The 18,090-nt window shown below is 48.5% G+C and overlaps 1 protein-coding gene across 1 annotated transcript in view; it reads left to right on the top strand.

The window, feature by feature from the left end:
- Nucleotides 1-18,090, top strand: part of LOC135810946 (zinc finger CCCH domain-containing protein 11A-like) — a 56,263-nt gene that overhangs the window by 617 nt on the left and 37,556 nt on the right. Inside the window, exons 2-6 of the mRNA XM_065324324.1 lie at nucleotides 1,368-1,541; nucleotides 10,016-10,169; nucleotides 10,533-10,891; nucleotides 11,327-11,671; nucleotides 13,600-13,900. Of these exons, the coding sequence (XP_065180396.1) occupies nucleotides 1,368-1,541; nucleotides 10,016-10,169; nucleotides 10,533-10,891; nucleotides 11,327-11,671; nucleotides 13,600-13,900 (1,333 nt within the window). The remainder of the gene's footprint in view (nucleotides 1-1,367; nucleotides 1,542-10,015; nucleotides 10,170-10,532; nucleotides 10,892-11,326; nucleotides 11,672-13,599; nucleotides 13,901-18,090) is intronic.

Below are 18,090 nucleotides of genomic sequence, written 5' to 3'. Positions count from 1 at the left end.
ACTCTCTCTCTCCCTCTTTCTCTCTCTCTCCTCTTTTTCGATACTCTCTCTCCTCTTTTCGATACTCCCTCTCCTCTTTTTCGATACTCTCTCTCCTCTTTTTCGATACTCTCTCTCTTCTTTTTCGATACTCTCTCTCCCCCTTCCTACCGAATCTCTCTCTCTCTCTCTATTTCCCTCTCCGCCTTTCTCTCTGACTTTTTCTCGTTCTTTCTCTCTCTATCTCTTTCTTACTCTCTCTCTCACTATCTCTTTCTTTCTTTCCCTCTCTCTCTCTCTCTCTCTCTCTCTCTCTCTCTCCCTTTGTATTTCCCTCTCTCTGTCTCGCTCTTGGTCTCCCTGTCACTCTCTGTGTCTCTGCTTATGTCGCTATGTCTCTGTCTCCCTGTCTCTGTAGCTCTCTCTCTTTCACTCTCTTTCTCTCTTTTTTCCCCTCTGTATCAGAGCTCTCATTGTCCATCACGGACCGGAGACCACCTATCCCTTATTCCAATATCTAGTAGTGTCTGCTTGGGTCCTCTCGTACGCATATCTGCTAGTGCAACAAGAAAGGACTGAGGAAGCAGCTAGCGTTCCAAGTGAAGAGTTTACCTTCGTGTTGACTCAAGCTAATGATTTAGGTCCATCAGAGATCATACCAGTCACTTGTCATCTATGGTCATGACTAAGGAATTCAGTTGTGGCCAGGAAATTGCACACTCGCAGGGTGAAAGCTGCGAGGCCAAACAGAAAAGAGTGTGTCGAGCCGTGATCAAGAAACGCTGAGTTCTACCGACAACATTGGTTAGCTAGGCGCGGCGAATTCTTGTTGATGCCAGGACCCCAGTTCACCAGTACCTCAAGGACATATCTTGGTTGACATGCACCAGCGGGAAAAATGACCAAGGTGGCTTGGAGAAAGGACGTCTTCTCCGCGTGTCTTTGCCGGCATCAAACAATAAGATTTGCTTTGGCTCTAGCCTTTCACTGTGCAGACTTGACCAGGGAGTCGTACAATACCAGTAATTTAGGACTCGACTGAACATCGTGTACATCGATCAGCATGAACTAGGGTGCGTATCCGCTATGACTGCACAAACTCTGGTTTCGGGGGCATCGCCATATTTTCAAAATGAAGGTCGAAGCTTATTGAATTTTGTATGGTCGTGGTGAGCCATGAAATTGGAAATATAAGGAACAAATAACACGACTGGATATAGGTACCTCTGCACATCTTATGTGAAAAATTGAAAGGAATATCTTGGCCCAAACCGGAGTCATGAGGCTACAAAACTTACATCGACTGTTCCATCTTGCGCCACATTTTTTTATAAAGTTGGCGTTGAATCATTTGTGTTTCTTTTCAACAAATAATGTTTGAACAACAGATGGCTCAAGTCGGTAATGATTGCTACTTCTTCTACTACTCGAGCTGCAAGAAGGGACCCGCTTGTCCATTCCGACACAGTGCACCTGCACTTGGCAAGGAAGACGTCTGTCAAGATTGGGCCAAAGGAAGCTGTATTGTTCCGAATTGTGCACGTCGCCACATGGGAATACATGTAAGTAAAGCGAGCCTGTGTGGTTGCTTTGCCTGCACACTCTGTTGCCTTTTTTCTGGTAGGGTTCTGAAACTGTTATCCCAATCGCGTTCAGTGACCATGCAGCAGTTCTCAGTGAATTTCAACTCAGCCCAGTAAGAAGTACTGTAACTTCTGGGCTACGGCGACACTACCGAAACATAAATCATGAACAGTTCAAGGCAGATTTGGTCCAACAGGATTTTTGTGAAATTGACGGAAGCCCAACTGTCATGTGGACTGAGTGGGCCAGCCGCTTTCTACAAGTGTTACACAGACATGCTCCTCTTGCACCAAGCCCTCGACGCAAGAAAAAATCAGTACCATGGATGAACCGCCAGTTATTACACCTCTTGACCAAGCGCAACCGGCTCCATAGGAGGTGGCTTAATGATGGAACAGAACATTCCCACTCAGCTTTCAAGGCTGCCAGGCGGGAAGCTACCAGCTATAATAGGCAACAGAAAGAGACCTACTACCAATCCAAGTTTCGAGCTGCGTCTGGCAATACCAAACAGACATGGCACACGATCAAAGAACTGAGTGGTAAACATCGACAATCTCAGCCACCTCAATGTTCCGTTGATGCCATCCGAAACACCTTTGCAGAGATAGTAGAGGACGCCAGCCGCCCAGTGCATCTCTCATTTCCCTACGGGCCCGCCTCAAGCACTGATCTGACAGCCTTTGCGCCAGTGTCTATTGCCAGAGTGAGGAAGCTCCTCGAACGTTTAAATCCGGCCAAGTCCAGCGGTGATGATGACATTTCTGCAGCCCTTCTCCCCGCACATGCAGACGTACTGGCGCCATCCCTGACTTTGATCTTTAACAAGTCCCTGAGAGAGGGCATATTTCCTGCCCAGATGAAAAGTGCTAGTATATCGCCACTCTTCAAAGGCGGAGATCCGAGCATGCCAAAGAATCATCGACCAGTGTCCTTGTTATCGATTGCGTCCAAAGTGTTGGAAAAGATAGCCCACGAGCAACTCACACGATATCTAGTCCAGAGCAATTTATTCCCGCCAACTCAATTCGGCTACAGATCCCACCACTCTACATCCGACGCACTAGTGCTAGCTGTGGAAGGTATCTGTGAGGCCCGTATGAACAGACTCAACACAGGTGTAACCCTTTGTTGATATGTCAAAGGCATTCGATAAAGTGAAACATCAAACTCTTGTGCAAGATCTGTTCGAACTTGGCATCTGCGACACGGCACTCTGTTGGCTGGTGGATTACCTCTCTGATAGAGAACAGTACGTTCAGGTTGGCCAGACTACTTGAGTAGAAGTCTCCCGTACACCAGTTACTCAGGTGTCCCCCAGGGGTCGGTACTGGGCCCACGGCTATTTATTGTCTATGCCCGCGGCATAGCAGAAGAACTATCGCCGTTTAATGTGGGAGCAATCCAGTTTGCTGATGACACTCTATACGATGTAGCAAGCTGTTTCTGCACACTTTTCAGCCGCTGTTCAGCACCTGGCCACCTGGCTGAAGGGCCGTGGTTTAATGGTGTACTAGCTGTGCTAGTACTTGTTAGCAACAATCCGAACTAGCGCACACACTGCACTGCATTGCTTTGTACTGCATTCAAGACTGACGTCACGCGCTTTGTTTTGCTGCGTAATCACAAATGGCACCAGCCCATTTTTGCGGAAAAGAAAAAACAAATCTTGCTTGCCCTGTTGTGCTCTTCCAGACAACGGATCGTGCTTCAGCAGTGTTTCTTTTCCTTTCGTAGCTTTGCTGCCAGCCCGAGTGTCACCTCGACACTGTATTTCTTCAGTATGTCTGACCTTACTGTCGACACTGTCAAGGCAATGCCTTGCCAAGCCCTCCGCGGCGAGCCTTCTCAGCGCGGCTTGAATCCGAAAGGAAACTTAGTAAAAGTATTTTACAGGACCGTTTGCTGGCACAACTAGCCCTTGGTAGTGAGGTCTGCTCCGGCCAGGAGAACCAGCAACATGACAGTGCGGACACGGCTCGCGAGCCCAGAAGCCCGACGTGCACCAATGCCTCCTCCGCCAGCTCAGGTGACGCGGGCTCAACGGATCTCTGCGCTCCCGTACGGGACGAGGTGTAGTCGGCTTTGTCGGCCGCCATTTTATTATTATCGGAGAGCATTGTGCCGCTCCTCACTCAAGGCCAAGGCAATGCGGCAGCTGCCGCCACTACGCCAGGCCAAGCTCCGGTAACCCACCCGATCAGCCACCTGCACCAGCTGTGCCCAAGGCTGTGCATGCAAGAACGTATCTTGCGAGGGGAGTTCGTAGATTTTTTCAAGTTTGTTGCCTGAAATTCTTGCACACTTCCGGCCCAACATTCCGGCTGGTGCACAGCCCGAATAACGATAGCCAGCTAAATATCGTTGAGTCGGATGACGCGAAGCAGGTGCGTCGCAAGGTTCACGATAATTACACATGTAGCTACCCCGCTCGAGGCATGGACCACATACATGTCTGTTATCACGGCTCCTGCCCTACACCGCACTGCTGAAGTGATTGCGTACCAGCAGTTGATCCTGACTGCTAACTGCCAGTTCTTCCCAAGCGCGTGGCTAGAGTACGACCGCCAGCTGCGGATGCTCGTGGCCCAGTAACCAGGCACGAAGAGGTTGGACACCATCGACGTGAACCTATGGCAGATAGCTGTCACAGGCCATGCAGACCCAAAATGCGCTCAATGTAAGACTGTCCATCCAGGGGCGGTTTGTGTCCTTTTCGTCCCGAAGCCAGCAGCATTTACCTCCAGTGGTCGCAACCATACCAGCGACGGCCAAGAAATTTGCCGCAACTTCAATGGAGGTCGCTGTTCTTCGTCGTCGTGCCGCTTCTCCCACACCTGCAGCCAGTGTGGCAAGGACCACCCATGCATCATGTGCAACCAGCAGCAGCGCGGAGCCAATCGGCCACCCCGCCGCTCCTAGCAGAATGGCTACTGAATCGCTTGACTCGGTACGTAGCTTCTTTCCTATACACTCTGCAGACACCACACTGCTAGCTGACCACTTTGCCCGCCTGTTACGTAACCACTCAGATCAATCATGTGTAGCGTATGTTCTCCATGGCCTGCGCCGTGGCTTTATCCTTGGATCTGCCGGCCAACACGACATTTCGGTTTTCTCTAATAATCTACCATTGGCTTTCACTCACTCGGCATTTATATCCGAGCAATTAGCTGCTTCCTGCGCCCACAGCGAGACCACAGGCCCATTTTCGTCACCTCCATTTCAGTTCATGCGCCGCTCTGGTATTGGTGCCATCCCCAAAAAGAACGGCAAGCCGCGAATGATCCACCATCTGTCTAGTCCGGAGGGCACCGGCGCGAACGACAGCATTCCTGCCGAGCCGCTCTCTCTGCACTACGCGAGCATTGACAACGCGATCAACATCATCATGTCATGCCCACAGCCTGTGTATTTGTCCAAGCTTGATGTACGCAGTGCATTTCGGCAGATCCCAGTCCGCCGTCAGGACTTCGCTGGGAAGGCTCCTACTACTACGAGCGCTTTCTGCCTTTCGGCCTCCGCTCCAGCCCAGCCGTCTTTGACTCAGTAGCCACAGCAGTCAACTGGATCATGCAGCACGAGTTTGCTATAGATCACCGGCTTCACTACCTCGATGACTTTCTCGATATCTCCACTGGTTTGGCTGCAGCCAACCAGCAACTCACCATCCCCCTCCGGGCGTTCACGTATCTCGGCACTCCTCTTTGCTTCATCCCAGCTCGAAGGGCCATCACCATCATTGACCTTCCTTGGTATTGTCCTAGACTGCGAGCGCCACGAAGCTCGGCTACCGGAGGACAAGCTGTCCGAGATCCGTGCGCCACTCATGGCTACTATCAGCGAGCGCAGTATCGGCCAGCGTCAACTCGAGTCCCTCCTGGGGAAGCTCACTTTTGCTGCCCGAGTCATCGTTCCTGGACACACATTCATGCGTGAACTATGATCAGCGTGCCCTGAACTGTATCTGTGTATGCGAGTGCGGTGCATAAAGCCTACCTTAAGAATGGGTTTGCCGGCCCCTTAGTAGATGCGTGGCTTCTGAAGAGGGTGTTGAAGGGCAGCCAGCGATGCCATGGTACGGCTGCACTCACCCCTCGCCTTCCTATAACTATGCCAATCCTACGACACCTGACGGATGCACGCCGGAAAAGTAATATCCTGAATGGCCATGACAAGCTGCTCTACCAAGCCGCCATGCTGCTTCTTTGGATTTCTTCGGTGCGCTGAATTCACTAATGGCATCACACGGGGCTGTACTAGCTCCCCTGGTGACGGACGCCTGCAACTCTTCCTGCTTTCATCCAAGACGGACCCATTCGGTAAAAGGCGTTACTAGTGACATTGGCCCGTCTGTACCGCCGTACTGCCCGGTCCGTGCCATTGTTAGCTACCCATTTGTCACTCGTCGCGAGGGGCCGGAGCAACTCTTGTTCGTACTCTCGAACAGACAGCAGCTGACCAGGCAGTCATTCACAGTAACAGTATGGTCTCTTGTCGCTGCGGCCGGTGTACCATCCCAGTCGAACTACTCCGGGCATTCGGTCCACATTGGTGCAGCCACCACCGCTGCTATGGCTAGTGCCCCCGACTCCTTCTTCCGAGTGGCAGGTCAGTGGAAAGAGCGATGCGTGTCTATGCTACATCCAGACTACAACAAGCGCATAGCGCCAGCTATCGTCCCGGCTTGCTGCCGTGCCATGGATGCCATGATCCCCAACTCGGGTGAGTAATGAGCTACTGAACTCTAGCTGCGCAATGCTTGCCTGTGCTGACATTAATTGACCCTTGCTGTGCGTCAATAGTGCTTAGCTAACGGAGTGCTGGTTTCATGGGTCCACTCTCACAACTGGTGTTAGCTATTTGCTGCGGCTCTGCCTTGCGCTATATTACATCCATTTAGCATTGCAGCTCTACGTTGAGCTAACAGCAGCTCTACTTTGAGCTAACAGCAGCTCTACTTTGAGCTAACAGCAGCTCTACTTTGAGCTAACCGCAGCTCTACTTTGAGCTAACAGCAGCTCTACTTTGAGCTAACAGCAGCTCTACTTTGAGCTAACAGCAGCTCTACTTTGAGCTAACAGCAGCTCTACTTTGAGCTAACCGCAGCTCTACTTTGAGCTAACAGCAGCTCTACTTTGAGCTAACAGCAGCTCTACCTTGAGCTAACAGCAGCTCTACTTTGAGCTAACAGCAGCTCTACTTTGAGCTAACAGCAGCTCTACTTTGAGCTAATCGCAGCTCTACTTTGAGCTAACAGCAGCTCTACTTTGAGCTAACCGCAGCTCTACTTTGAGCTAACCGCAGCTCTACTTTGAGCTAACCGCAGCTCTACTTTGAGCTAACAGCAGCTCTACTTTGAGCTAACAGCAGCTCTGCTCTGAGCTAACAGCAGCTCTGCTCTGAGCTAACACCAGCTCTACTTTGAGCTTCAAACCAGTTGTTTCGAAACCAGCACTCCTCAATCCAAAGATGCCTCTTTGTTGACTTGTTTGTGTGAGGGATGGGGCTAATGGTGTACTAGCTGTGCTAGTACTTGTTAGCAACAATCCGAACTAGCGCACACACTGCACTGCATTGCTTTGTACTGCATTCAAGACTGACGTCACGCGCTTTGTTTTGCTGCGTAATCACAAATGGCACCAGCCCATTTTTGCGGAAAAGAAAAAACAAATCTTGCTTGCCCTGTTGTGCTCTTCCAGACAACGGATCGTGCTTCAGCAGTGTTTCTTTTCCCACCATCCCTCCCTATCCAACTTATTCACACCATCATAATATTATCGTACCCACTAACCGGGTCCACTCTCACAACTGGTGTTATCTAGCTATTTGCTGCGGCTCTGCCTTGCGCTATATTACATCCATTTAGCATTGCAGCTCTACGTTGAGCTAACAGCAGCTCTACTTTGAGCTAACAGCAGCTCTACTTTGAGCTAACAGCAGCTCTACTTTGAGCTAACCGCAGCTCTACTTTGAGCTAACAGCAGCTCTACTTTGAGCTAACAGCAGCTCTACTTTGAGCTAACAGCAGCTCTACTTTGAGCTAACAGCAGCTCTACTTTGAGCTAACCGCAGCTCTACTTTGAGCTAACAGCAGCTCTACTTTGAGCTAACAGCAGCTCTACCTTGAGCTAACAGCAGCTCTACTTTGAGCTAACAGCAGCTCTACTTTGAGCTAACAGCAGCTCTACTTTGAGCTAATCGCAGCTCTACTTTGAGCTAACAGCAGCTCTACTTTGAGCTAACCGCAGCTCTACTTTGAGCTAACCGCAGCTCTACTTTGAGCTAACCGCAGCTCTACTTTGAGCTAACAGCAGCTCTACTTTGAGCTAACAGCAGCTCTGCTCTGAGCTAACAGCAGCTCTGCTCTGAGCTAACACCAGCTCTACTTTGAGCTTCAAACCAGTTGTTTCGAAACCAGCACACCTCAATCCAAAGATGCCTCTTTGTTGACTTGTTTGTGTGAGGGATGGGGCTAACTCTTAATGAAAGAAAGACACAGATATTGCCTATTCCCCCATCCCCATCTCAAGCACTTGAGCTCAAGCACTTGAGCTGCATGTCATTTGTAATGGGCAGACGCTGCCTGTTGTGAAAACGGCCAAGTATCTTGGCCTACATTTCGACTCAGACATGAGCTGGAACACCATGACAAGCCATGTTGCACGCCGCGTTGCCGCTAAGATTGGGCTACTAAATCGAAGTGCAGCATGTTTGCCTTTTTCTTGCCGTGTTCAGGTTTTCAGGTCATTTATACTATCAGAATTTGACTATGCATCTGCTGCCTATGCCCCTTTCTTATCGTCTTATCAGGATAAGCGCCTAAATAGTTTGTTCAAACGTGCGGCTCGCTCGGTGTGCAGGGCAGCCCCTCGCACTCACACGGCTCGCTTACTTGAACGCATGAATGCCCATACCCTCAGCATATACACCCACATGCACATTCTTGTATTCATTTGGCGCTGCCTGAAAAAATCTTCAAGTACTCTGTTTGCAAGCTTTTTCACCCGTAGTCCCTCTCTCCGAACACGAGGAGGGAGCAGCAAATTACTCATTCCTGTCTCCCCCACTGCATCCTCACCTAAGCGCATTAGCCATGCTGGAGCTATCCTGTGGAACCAGCTCCCGGACACAGCACGCCTCGAAAGAAAGCGCTCCACTTTCAAATCGCTAAGCCTGGCCTTTCTGTTAGGCAGTACCGTCAACTAGGATGAACTCATCTGCTTCACTACCTCTCTCTCTCCCTCCCTCTCTCTCTCCCTCTCTCTCTCTCTCTCTCTCTCTCTCTCTCTCTCTCTCTATCTCTCTCTCTCTCACTCACTCACTCACTCCTTTCTTCCCGGTTGCCATGCTTGTGACTTTTTTTTCCCCTGCTGCCGTGCTCATATTAGTTATCTAACTACAGCTGTATCTTCTTCTTGGTTCTGCTTGTCCGCTTATTATTATTTTTTTCTTTTCTTATTATCAGTGGGACCATTGTCATTAGGTTTAGGCCTGTTTTGGAACTCCACTTTAAATAAAGCCAAACAAACAAACAAAACAAACAAAAACTGAAAGTGGTTGGTCCCCTGGGCCATGGGGAGGTTCAGCCCGGTCCCATAGCTCAGTGGTAAGAGCATGGCTAATGACAAACAAGGTCCCGGGTTGGAGTCCTGGTGGGTCTCGCGATTTGTTTCTCTTTTCAGGCAGTTAACTTCCCCAACTGATCCTTTGAATTATTATTATTATTATTTGAAACTCGGGTGTTGAGCGATAAGTAAATGTAGAAAGGAAAAGGACATTACGGATACGAGTTAAGAGTAACTCTTCATCACTGTAACTGGATACTATAATACAGTCAAAAAGTGCAATATCTAGGCACAAAACTGCCAAGAGTACTGAGACATTCGACGTCCTGACACCTAGCTTCAACACATCTCAGTAGCGCTAACCGACAGCCTTCCAACTTGGAAGGTTCTAGGTTATGAATAGACCAAAGAGGGTAAGGCAAGCGCAACGAAAACGAGCAAAAGCCACAGTCCCAACGGAACAAAGAATGTCAATTGTTACTGGACGATGACGAGACCAGTACGATATTTGACAAAACGGTCTAACTACAATTCGAAGCAGCAAAGCAGCACACCACCCAACTTGGGTGGGTCATAAATATCGAAGATACGTAAAGAAACGGGAAGCTTTGCGAAAACCAATTGTACAAGTCGAAAGCCAAACTCCTACAGTACTCCTCCTGCATGACATTGTGATGGACTAGTTGACTACAAAACAAGTTGTTTCACACGACGTTCCAATATTCAAACAATCAGCTGATTTTTCAGCCGAATCTGATGTATTTTCGAGCCGAGGGAAAAGCTGACCAGGCGGTAAAAACGCGCTGATTTGAGGAAAACCTAGTGCACGGTGATGCATGCTGAGTTTCTTTATTTTCGATGTGGTCTTGGTTACTGTGTTGCAGAAAGACCGTGGCAGCATGCCATGCTACTGGGAGTCTCAGCGAGTGGGGTGTACCAAGCCGTTCTGCCCATTCAAGCATTTGAAGCCCCGTTCTGATGCGCCTCTGCAAACTGGCCAAGTTCAACCCACCGCATCCCAAGGAAATCCAGTCAAAGGTAAGAATTTGCTGTTTGCTGTAAGACTGTACCTAGCCCTTTTGCCAATGATAGCGTGTGTATGAGGTGCTTTTTTGAGTATATAGAAATCTGCACCGCAAAATGGCTGCAACACTGCTTTTAGTTGTATGAAGCAAGAAGGCCCGTTTCACCTGAAAAATTAGGATAATCAAACAAACATGTTACACGTCCTTGGTACGGAAAGGGCTGCGGGAGTTGCGTATTACCGGTTACTTGCGTACTCTTGCTCGTGGTGAGCGCAATGTTGCTGGATGTGGCGTATCCACACTGCTTGCCAGGCATCAAGACAATCCATCAAAGTCATCATTGATGCTAACCCTTACTGTCCTATCTACTCTTCAGGTGGACCAGCGCAGGTGCTTCAACCTGATTTCAAGTTGCTGATAACCATACCGGATGACAGCAGTGCACAGCGCAGCTCTACCATCCGGACTATTGGCAATTCTAAAGACAGACTGCGACACGCCCGAACACAAGGGGTTTCCTACGACTCAACTGCCGCTGACTCCAGAATGGATATGAGAAGAGCAACTCGTTCAATGAGCCGATACCATTGGGTTCATGCTCGCGATCAGCTAAATCAACAGCGCAGACCTGAAACTGCAAGGCGTGGTCCAGGTCCTTTGTTACCCATGAAAAGGACAGCATCTGTTCAGCAAGAAGACCAAACAAAGCCGTTAGCCAAACGACGCAGGCCTGAGGTACTGTATCCATGTACATCCATTGGTATATCAATGAATGAGTTGTGTGTGCGTTCCTGTGTGTGCGTGTGTGTGTGTGTGTGTATGTCTGTGTGTGCAAGGATATGTATGTCCTGGTGTTGTCCTGGTGCTGAAAGTTGACAGATTCATATGCCATTCTTTTTGTTGACGACTTTGGCGGTGTCCTTTCAGGATCCCCACCGTTTCACACGTTACCCTTTAGTTGCAGAACTTCAACCTCACTGGCGGTTACTGTGCAATATTTTATTTTGCGTTCTTGAGTTCCTGGGTAAACGTTTGTGCATCTCTTCATCTCGATGTGTGTGGCTGATTTGGGTGCTTATTGAACCTTAAAATGACGTCAAGTGTTTTTTTTCTTCTTGCCGGTGGTACGTCGCTCTGTGCCTGTCCTGTTAATGTTGCTTTTCATTGCAGGTGGAAGTTAAGGCGGAAACATTCAAAGTTCAGTTGCTGAATAAAGTTGGTCATACAAATGGTTTCACCAAGAAGCCTCTGTCAATGCCATCTTCATTTGCTCAGAGGCAGACATCATCATCTGCTCAAAGGCAGACATCATCATCTGCTCAAAGCCAGACACTACCATCGTGCCCTCTTCAGTCCAGTGGGCTGTCCGTCAAGGAGCTAAGAGCCAAACGCTTTTCCAAGCAACAGCAGCTCCAGCAGCAGCGTCAGCAGGACACAGAACAAGAACAGAGAAGAGAACCCTGGGCTAATGTGCATGCCAGCACCAAGCCACTGCCTGTGAAAGCAACCCAAAAGGTACTACTTCCTTACATGTACAATTAGTAACTGTTGCAGTACCACCAATGCTGCTGCCAACACCAGTGCGCAACACTACAAGACCAAACTTTGCACCAAACTTCAAAGTGAAGCTTGCATGTGCACCACTATTTGGGCATGGCTTGCTTTCTTCATTATTTTGTTGTCGAGCTGTTGCGCAAAGGTGCCATCCGCTCTTTCCGCCAGTTATGTATCAAAATAACTAACAACTTTGTTCACTGCTTTAAAGTGCTTCGTAATATGTGTAATGTCCTGCAGCTGGTTTACATGTTGCACTGTCTTTTAAAAGGTGGCAGACTACCCAAAAATTTGCTGAAAAATTGAATTTGTAAATTCATATTGAGTGCTACGTCAGTTGAAGGAGCATGAATAGCTGCAAATTCTCTGAATATTGTGTCCCTATCTGACCAGCCGTTCAAGAGCTATGGCCGAAAATGTGCCCTTGCAAGGAAAGATTTTTTTGTTGCATGCTGTCATTTGTTGGCAGCACTGTATTTGATTGTGAGCAGACCGTGCGCAACTTGTCGTATGTCCAAAAAAGTCCAAAAAATCACGTTAGAAACCCACGTATTGGGCAGCACGGCGGGGGGCGAAGCCCACCACCGTGCAGCAGGACTTTTGCCAGCACCCTCGTGACGTTGCAGATATGTGGCTTGATTATTGTAGGTGACGTTGATTTAGTGACTTTGGCAAGTTTGAGTCGTGTCAAGAAGTCAGGTAGGATTCAGTACTAGGCAGTAGTGACACGTGAGTGGCAGTCTTTGCCGGTTTCTGAGGGCATCCTGGATTTGGTGTGCAGCGCTGTGGAAATGGCTTGCTGTGGAGGTCCCAGCACTGGATGTTGTATCAAAGGTACGACCTCGTAGCACGTGCTAAACTTAAAAATTCAAAAATTGACTTGGGTCTGTGGGAGTCCGTGAGAGAACGCCCACTCGCTCCGTTGTGACAGATTCCATGGGCCACGTTGAGGGGCCCTACCCCACCACCCATGGCTGCTTCTGGACTTGTTTTAGGTTCGGGTCCCGCGCACGGACAGAATGGGCACGAAAATGTGAAAACATTGTACAGTCAACTTCGCCAATAACGACATTCGGCGGGGCAACAGAAAAGTGTCCTTATTCACGAAGTGTCCTTATAACCGAAGTCCCATTTGAATGTATGTGAACCCATATTTTGTATAGTATGACATGCATATCAAAATCAAGCTCTTTTCTTGCTCTATGTCAATGTGTACTTTATTTTCATATTGCAGTTGAAAGGAACTAAAAATTCAATATGCAAGGGAAATCAATTGAAAAATATGCCTTTTTGAGCCATCTACAGGGCCAGAGACATGTACATGTATGATGATTTCTGTACAATCATGTACAACTACATGTACATTGTATACATATAGGTGTGCTGGTAAATAGGCCTTGACGGATTATGCTAGCATAATTTTTCGCATAATTCCTACCAAAATCGAATAATCGCATAATTCGAGGCAAATTGCATACGAATCGCATAAATCCGCCTGTTCGCATCAAATTCCATACAGCTGTACATGTAAATGCATTTGTTTGGCTCCTGGGTGGCTCGCACACCGTGGCACTATGCCGGAAATTTGAGTTTTTCCGGCCTGGAAAGCCTGTCAGTGAGGCGCAAGAACTTGTAAATCATGTCCTGAGGGCCAGCATAGTGGCAGAAGTGTGTGGTCAAAATTTCACTCAAATCCACTGAGAATCACCAAAGGTACGGTCAATTGAATGCCATATGAAATTTATGGGTAGGCTGCTCCCTTAAATCATCAGCCGATGCAAGGCCTCTCAGATGTTTTAAGTTTCTCTTTTTCTCTCTCTCTCTATCTCTCTCTCTCTCTCTCTCTCTCTCTCTCTCTCTCTGTCTCCATTCTTCTGACTGCTCCATAGCCTGTTGCTGTACCAGCGTCCCCACAACCGTCCACTGCTGCTGGTCTTCGCATCAAGTCTTTAGATGAAATCCTAGCTGAGAAACGCAAGCATCACGAGACCATTAGTGACAGCACTGTATCTGCAGTAGATACCTGTCAAAGGAGACCGGCCGATTCAACCAGCAAGGAATCACCATCAGTAGTTGTCAGTTCAGCAAGCAAGAATGTATGTAGTTCAGTACTGAGTACTGCACCTACCAAGAGTTCCACTCCAGCGACACCACCTGCTAAGATAACAAGACTCAGCAGTCATTCTTCTGGTAAGTTGCATTGCTGATGCTGGTATTAGAAATGTGCTTGAAGACATTACTTTCGATCTGTTGTCCTTTCCAGTGCCTTTTCTTAAGCGATACCTTTCTCTTGTTGTTTATTTGTGTGGCCCGGCTTGGCATTTACTGTATGGTCTTTAGGATATGTGCTTCACCTCTCGTTACATGTGGATAGTGAGTTCTGCTTCCTTCTCGTGTGGAAAGACCATTTGCTTCAACACGGCTGTAGTGTGCTACAATGCAGTTTAAGGGCTTTGCAAATAGTTAACGCTATTCCTGACGTAGGGGTTGGTAGTAGGTGATCCTGCGCTAATGATATGTATGTTCCAGCATTCTATGGCTAATGGGATGCTATAATCTGGCTTGATCCTTTGTAAATATATTAATAAAAGGCGCTTGCTTCTTCATCTGTACATTTCAGCTAAGAAGGAAAGCCCAGCCACTAAGAAGCTGTCCCAAAGTGAAGGAAGTGAAGTTACTTCCACTGCTGATACTTCGACTATGAAGTCCGATGCCAAGTCTGAATTTGATTGGTAAGTGCTTGTTACGGGCTAATTCTCATCACACTGTGCCTTACATGCCATGCGTTAATGTGTCCGAGTTTTCACACTGCACATTTCTGGATTCATGGCGCGAATCGAATTGACATGGATGCAGCGGATTGAATTTTCCGTATTTTACAGGCAACTGTATGGTAGGTCTGAACTACTCATCTCCGACCGCTTTAGAAGCTGCATCTCACAATCTGAACGCATTCGCCAAACTAGAATCACTGCAGTACCGTAGACAATTCATTAGCCTAGTTACATTGCACAAGTTTATTTTCAAATACCGGAACACCTTGGCTCAGTTCAGTTTTAATATTTCCCGTAGTGAGAGACGCCCCAACAAAATTATCCTCCCCAAAGCCTTGACAACTTTCAAATCTCTTTTTTTATTCAAAACCTCCCTTTTGTGGAATTGTCTCCCACCCACATTGACTTCGGAATCTTCTGTCCATGTATTCAAGAGAGAGCTGCGCAAACATTCTTGTCAGTATTCAGGTCTACTCGCTGGCATGCCCTTACCCTGTTCATCGTAGCCCCCCCCCCCCCCTTCCCAATCTGTACTCTCTTGTACCATCATCCTTCAATGCGACGGACCCCACGATAGGCGGTCAGCCTTTGGGTCATCCTAATAATGTTATTATTATTATTATTATTATTATTATTATTATTATTATTATTATTATTATTATTATTATTATTATTATTATTATCTGGACTTTGATCCTCCAGGGTGATTGAGTTCCTATGGGTGTGAAATTTCAGTCTACCCGAGTCCCATGCTGGACGTAATTTTTCTTTTAATATTCCGTCATTTTTGGGATTTAATTATAAACATGAGTGGTGCAGTTATTACTACTGCAGTTACAACATGGTAGTTTGAGTATATCACATCCACGACATTCCCATAGCAGTATCTGAATGTCCCTTCGTATTGTCTTGCCGGCTGTAGATAACTTCTTATTCTTTTGACTGTTCTAGGCTCGATGACATCGACCTGCTTGATGACGATGCATTTGAGAAAGCGATGAGAGAATTTGTTGGTGACGTAACCTACGTCGATTTGAATAAGCCAGACCTTGACGAAACAGTCAACAGCGACGATCTACTCCGGGAAGCGGAGCTGATGATTTAGACTAAGAGAACTGTTGTGTATTTCCACATTACGCAGTGTGCTCACCATTTGCCATGCCTACATCATGCCTAATTGCCATTGGGGATATACACCCGGTTTTTTCCCTCTCTACTGCGTCCGTCGGCGCGAGGGTTTTTTCCCGGCTGGCTCGGTCCAGGAAAATTAACCTGACGGCCCCAAGTGGTTTTGCGTCATGCCCTATTTCAGCTATCCGCTGGCTCACTTATTTGGGCATCTTCGCCTAATGCTTGATTCTTATTACTAATAATGCTTTGAGCGCTGCTTGATATATCAGCATATAACGGTAATTTGAATGCTCGCTTTTCACTTTCTCGCTGGCTGTGTTGTGCAGAATCATGTGCCAACCTTCACTACATGTACATTGCATTGTCATTTCATTCAGTACAATGCAAACATATATTATTATGGTCATATTTTCGACAACGCTGCTCAAACTTGATATGAATCAACTCACCTACTCCGAAGCCACATTCTGCCAGTCTGCAATAGGTTCTGGCACAGCCCAGAAGTTGATGTTGCTTTGAAGGATGCTAAGGAAACGTGCTTTCCCGGCTCCTAGACAGCAGAATACTTGTACCAAATTGGAATGAGTATAACTCAGACAAAGAACTGAGGGTAGAGAGTAATTGTAACAGTTTTCCCCTGTTCTCTATAACTTTACACTCCCTCGCACCTCATGCGTCTTACGCCTGTCTATTAGCACCTTCATTGGCGCCATTGCCACATGTATACTATCACATTTTGCATATAACTGGTCGAGGCACGCTCAACCAGGCCTCTTACTTTTCAAGTTTGATTAAACCTGTTACACTGGTAGCAGAGGATGGTTACTACTCTGCTTTTGGCAGGTGTTCTGGTCGCTCTGCTTACGCTCCTCGTACTCGTCGTTCGGCTGATAAACAATATCAAGACCGCTCAGCGCGTTAGCCAAGGAAACCGAACGATACATCCGAACTCGGAACCGTGGGAGCCAACACCCCGCCTTACGAAAGAGCCGCCTGTGTTTGGAGGAGATTCCGCTACATTCAAAGAATGGACGTTTGCAATGGACATGGCCCTACGGTCGTTGGCACTCCCAAATGCGGCACAGAGGGTCGACTACGCGGCAGGATTTTTGACTGGAAACGCTCGTCTTTGGTTGATAGCGGCATTGGAAGCTAACCAAGTGTTTTCCGACTGGCCTGCTCTGAAAGCGGCACTTGGCGATGTGTACGGACCACGGCACAACGAGGAAACATCGCGTATGGGACTAATTTCCGCAGCGCAGCGCGGGTCGCTGGACGCATACATTGCTGCTTTCACTCGCCTCAGCCTGCAAGTGCCGGAAATCGACCACCACACCAGAGCGCTGCTGTTCGTCAGGGGTCTAGTGCCGCACATCCAGCGACAGGTCATGCGTGAGCATCCACGTACCCTGGAGCAAGCTGTCATGGCAGCAAACACCGTGGAGCAGTCGTCAGGGCCACCGGCGTCGGGGCCACCAGCCAGTAGAGAGTCGCGTTCCGTGCCCAGCTTCCGTGGTCAGGGCCTCCGCAAGCTGACGGACCAAGAGCGTGTCCAACTGCGCGCAATGGGACACTGCTTTGCTTGCAGGAAGCCAGGCCACCTCGCTAAAGACTGTACTGAGGGTGGACAGCGCTACCCAAACGCTGGTCGCCAGTAAGAAAGGGGGTGCGCTTACTGGCGACGACCCAAGCGCCCACGCCGGTACCAGTCGCTAACCGGTTCGGAGCTCTGGAGGTTGAAGACGTTGCTCTCCAGGAACCTACGGAGCCGGAGACACCCATAGCTGTAGGAAATTGTCCCGTTGCAGAAAGGTGTCATGTCAGCAACGTCAGCGTCGGCAATGAACCTGAACACGACCTACTGCGCATACAGGGAAAGATCGGCGGTCGCCGTGCAGTGATGCTGATAGATTCCGGTTCGACGCATGACTTCATTGGAGACAGTTTTGTTCGAAAGCATCATCTTGACACGGATGCAAGCTCAGCAGTGCTGAGCGTAACATTGGCGGACGGCTCGACCAGCGAGGTCCCGCAGATTTCCACACGCACGCTAAGGGTGACAGTCGGGGGCTTCAGTGAGGAACAGCACTTTCCTGTGTATCCCCTGACTCGCTACGACGCTATTCTTGGCAAGCCGTGGCTTACAAGGAACAACCCCAGCATCAACTTCCGTACGAACGAAGTTCAGTTGGACGGTGAGCCCTTTGTTGCCAAATTGCCTTCAGCTAACCCGCCGACAGCCGACCGGCCATCTGTGGAAAGCATGTTTATCAGTGGCCGACAAGCTCGTCATGCCCTGAGGAGTGGAGCCGAGGGGTTTCTTGCATGGGTCACTGCTGCAAACGAGGAGAATCGTTCCGGGCCACAACTCCAGGAATCAGAGCAACAAGACATCCAGAACCTGCTCAAGAGGTACCAGGATTTATTTCCAGACGAGCTGCCGAATGAGCTTCCACCGAAGAGACCAGTCGACCA

This window comes from Sycon ciliatum, chromosome 2, assembly GCF_964019385.1.
Source record: "Sycon ciliatum chromosome 2, ocSycCili1.1, whole genome shotgun sequence".
NCBI classification, from domain to species: domain Eukaryota; kingdom Metazoa; phylum Porifera; class Calcarea; order Leucosolenida; family Sycettidae; genus Sycon; species Sycon ciliatum.
This window is presented reverse-complemented; position numbering and strand designations above follow the sequence as displayed.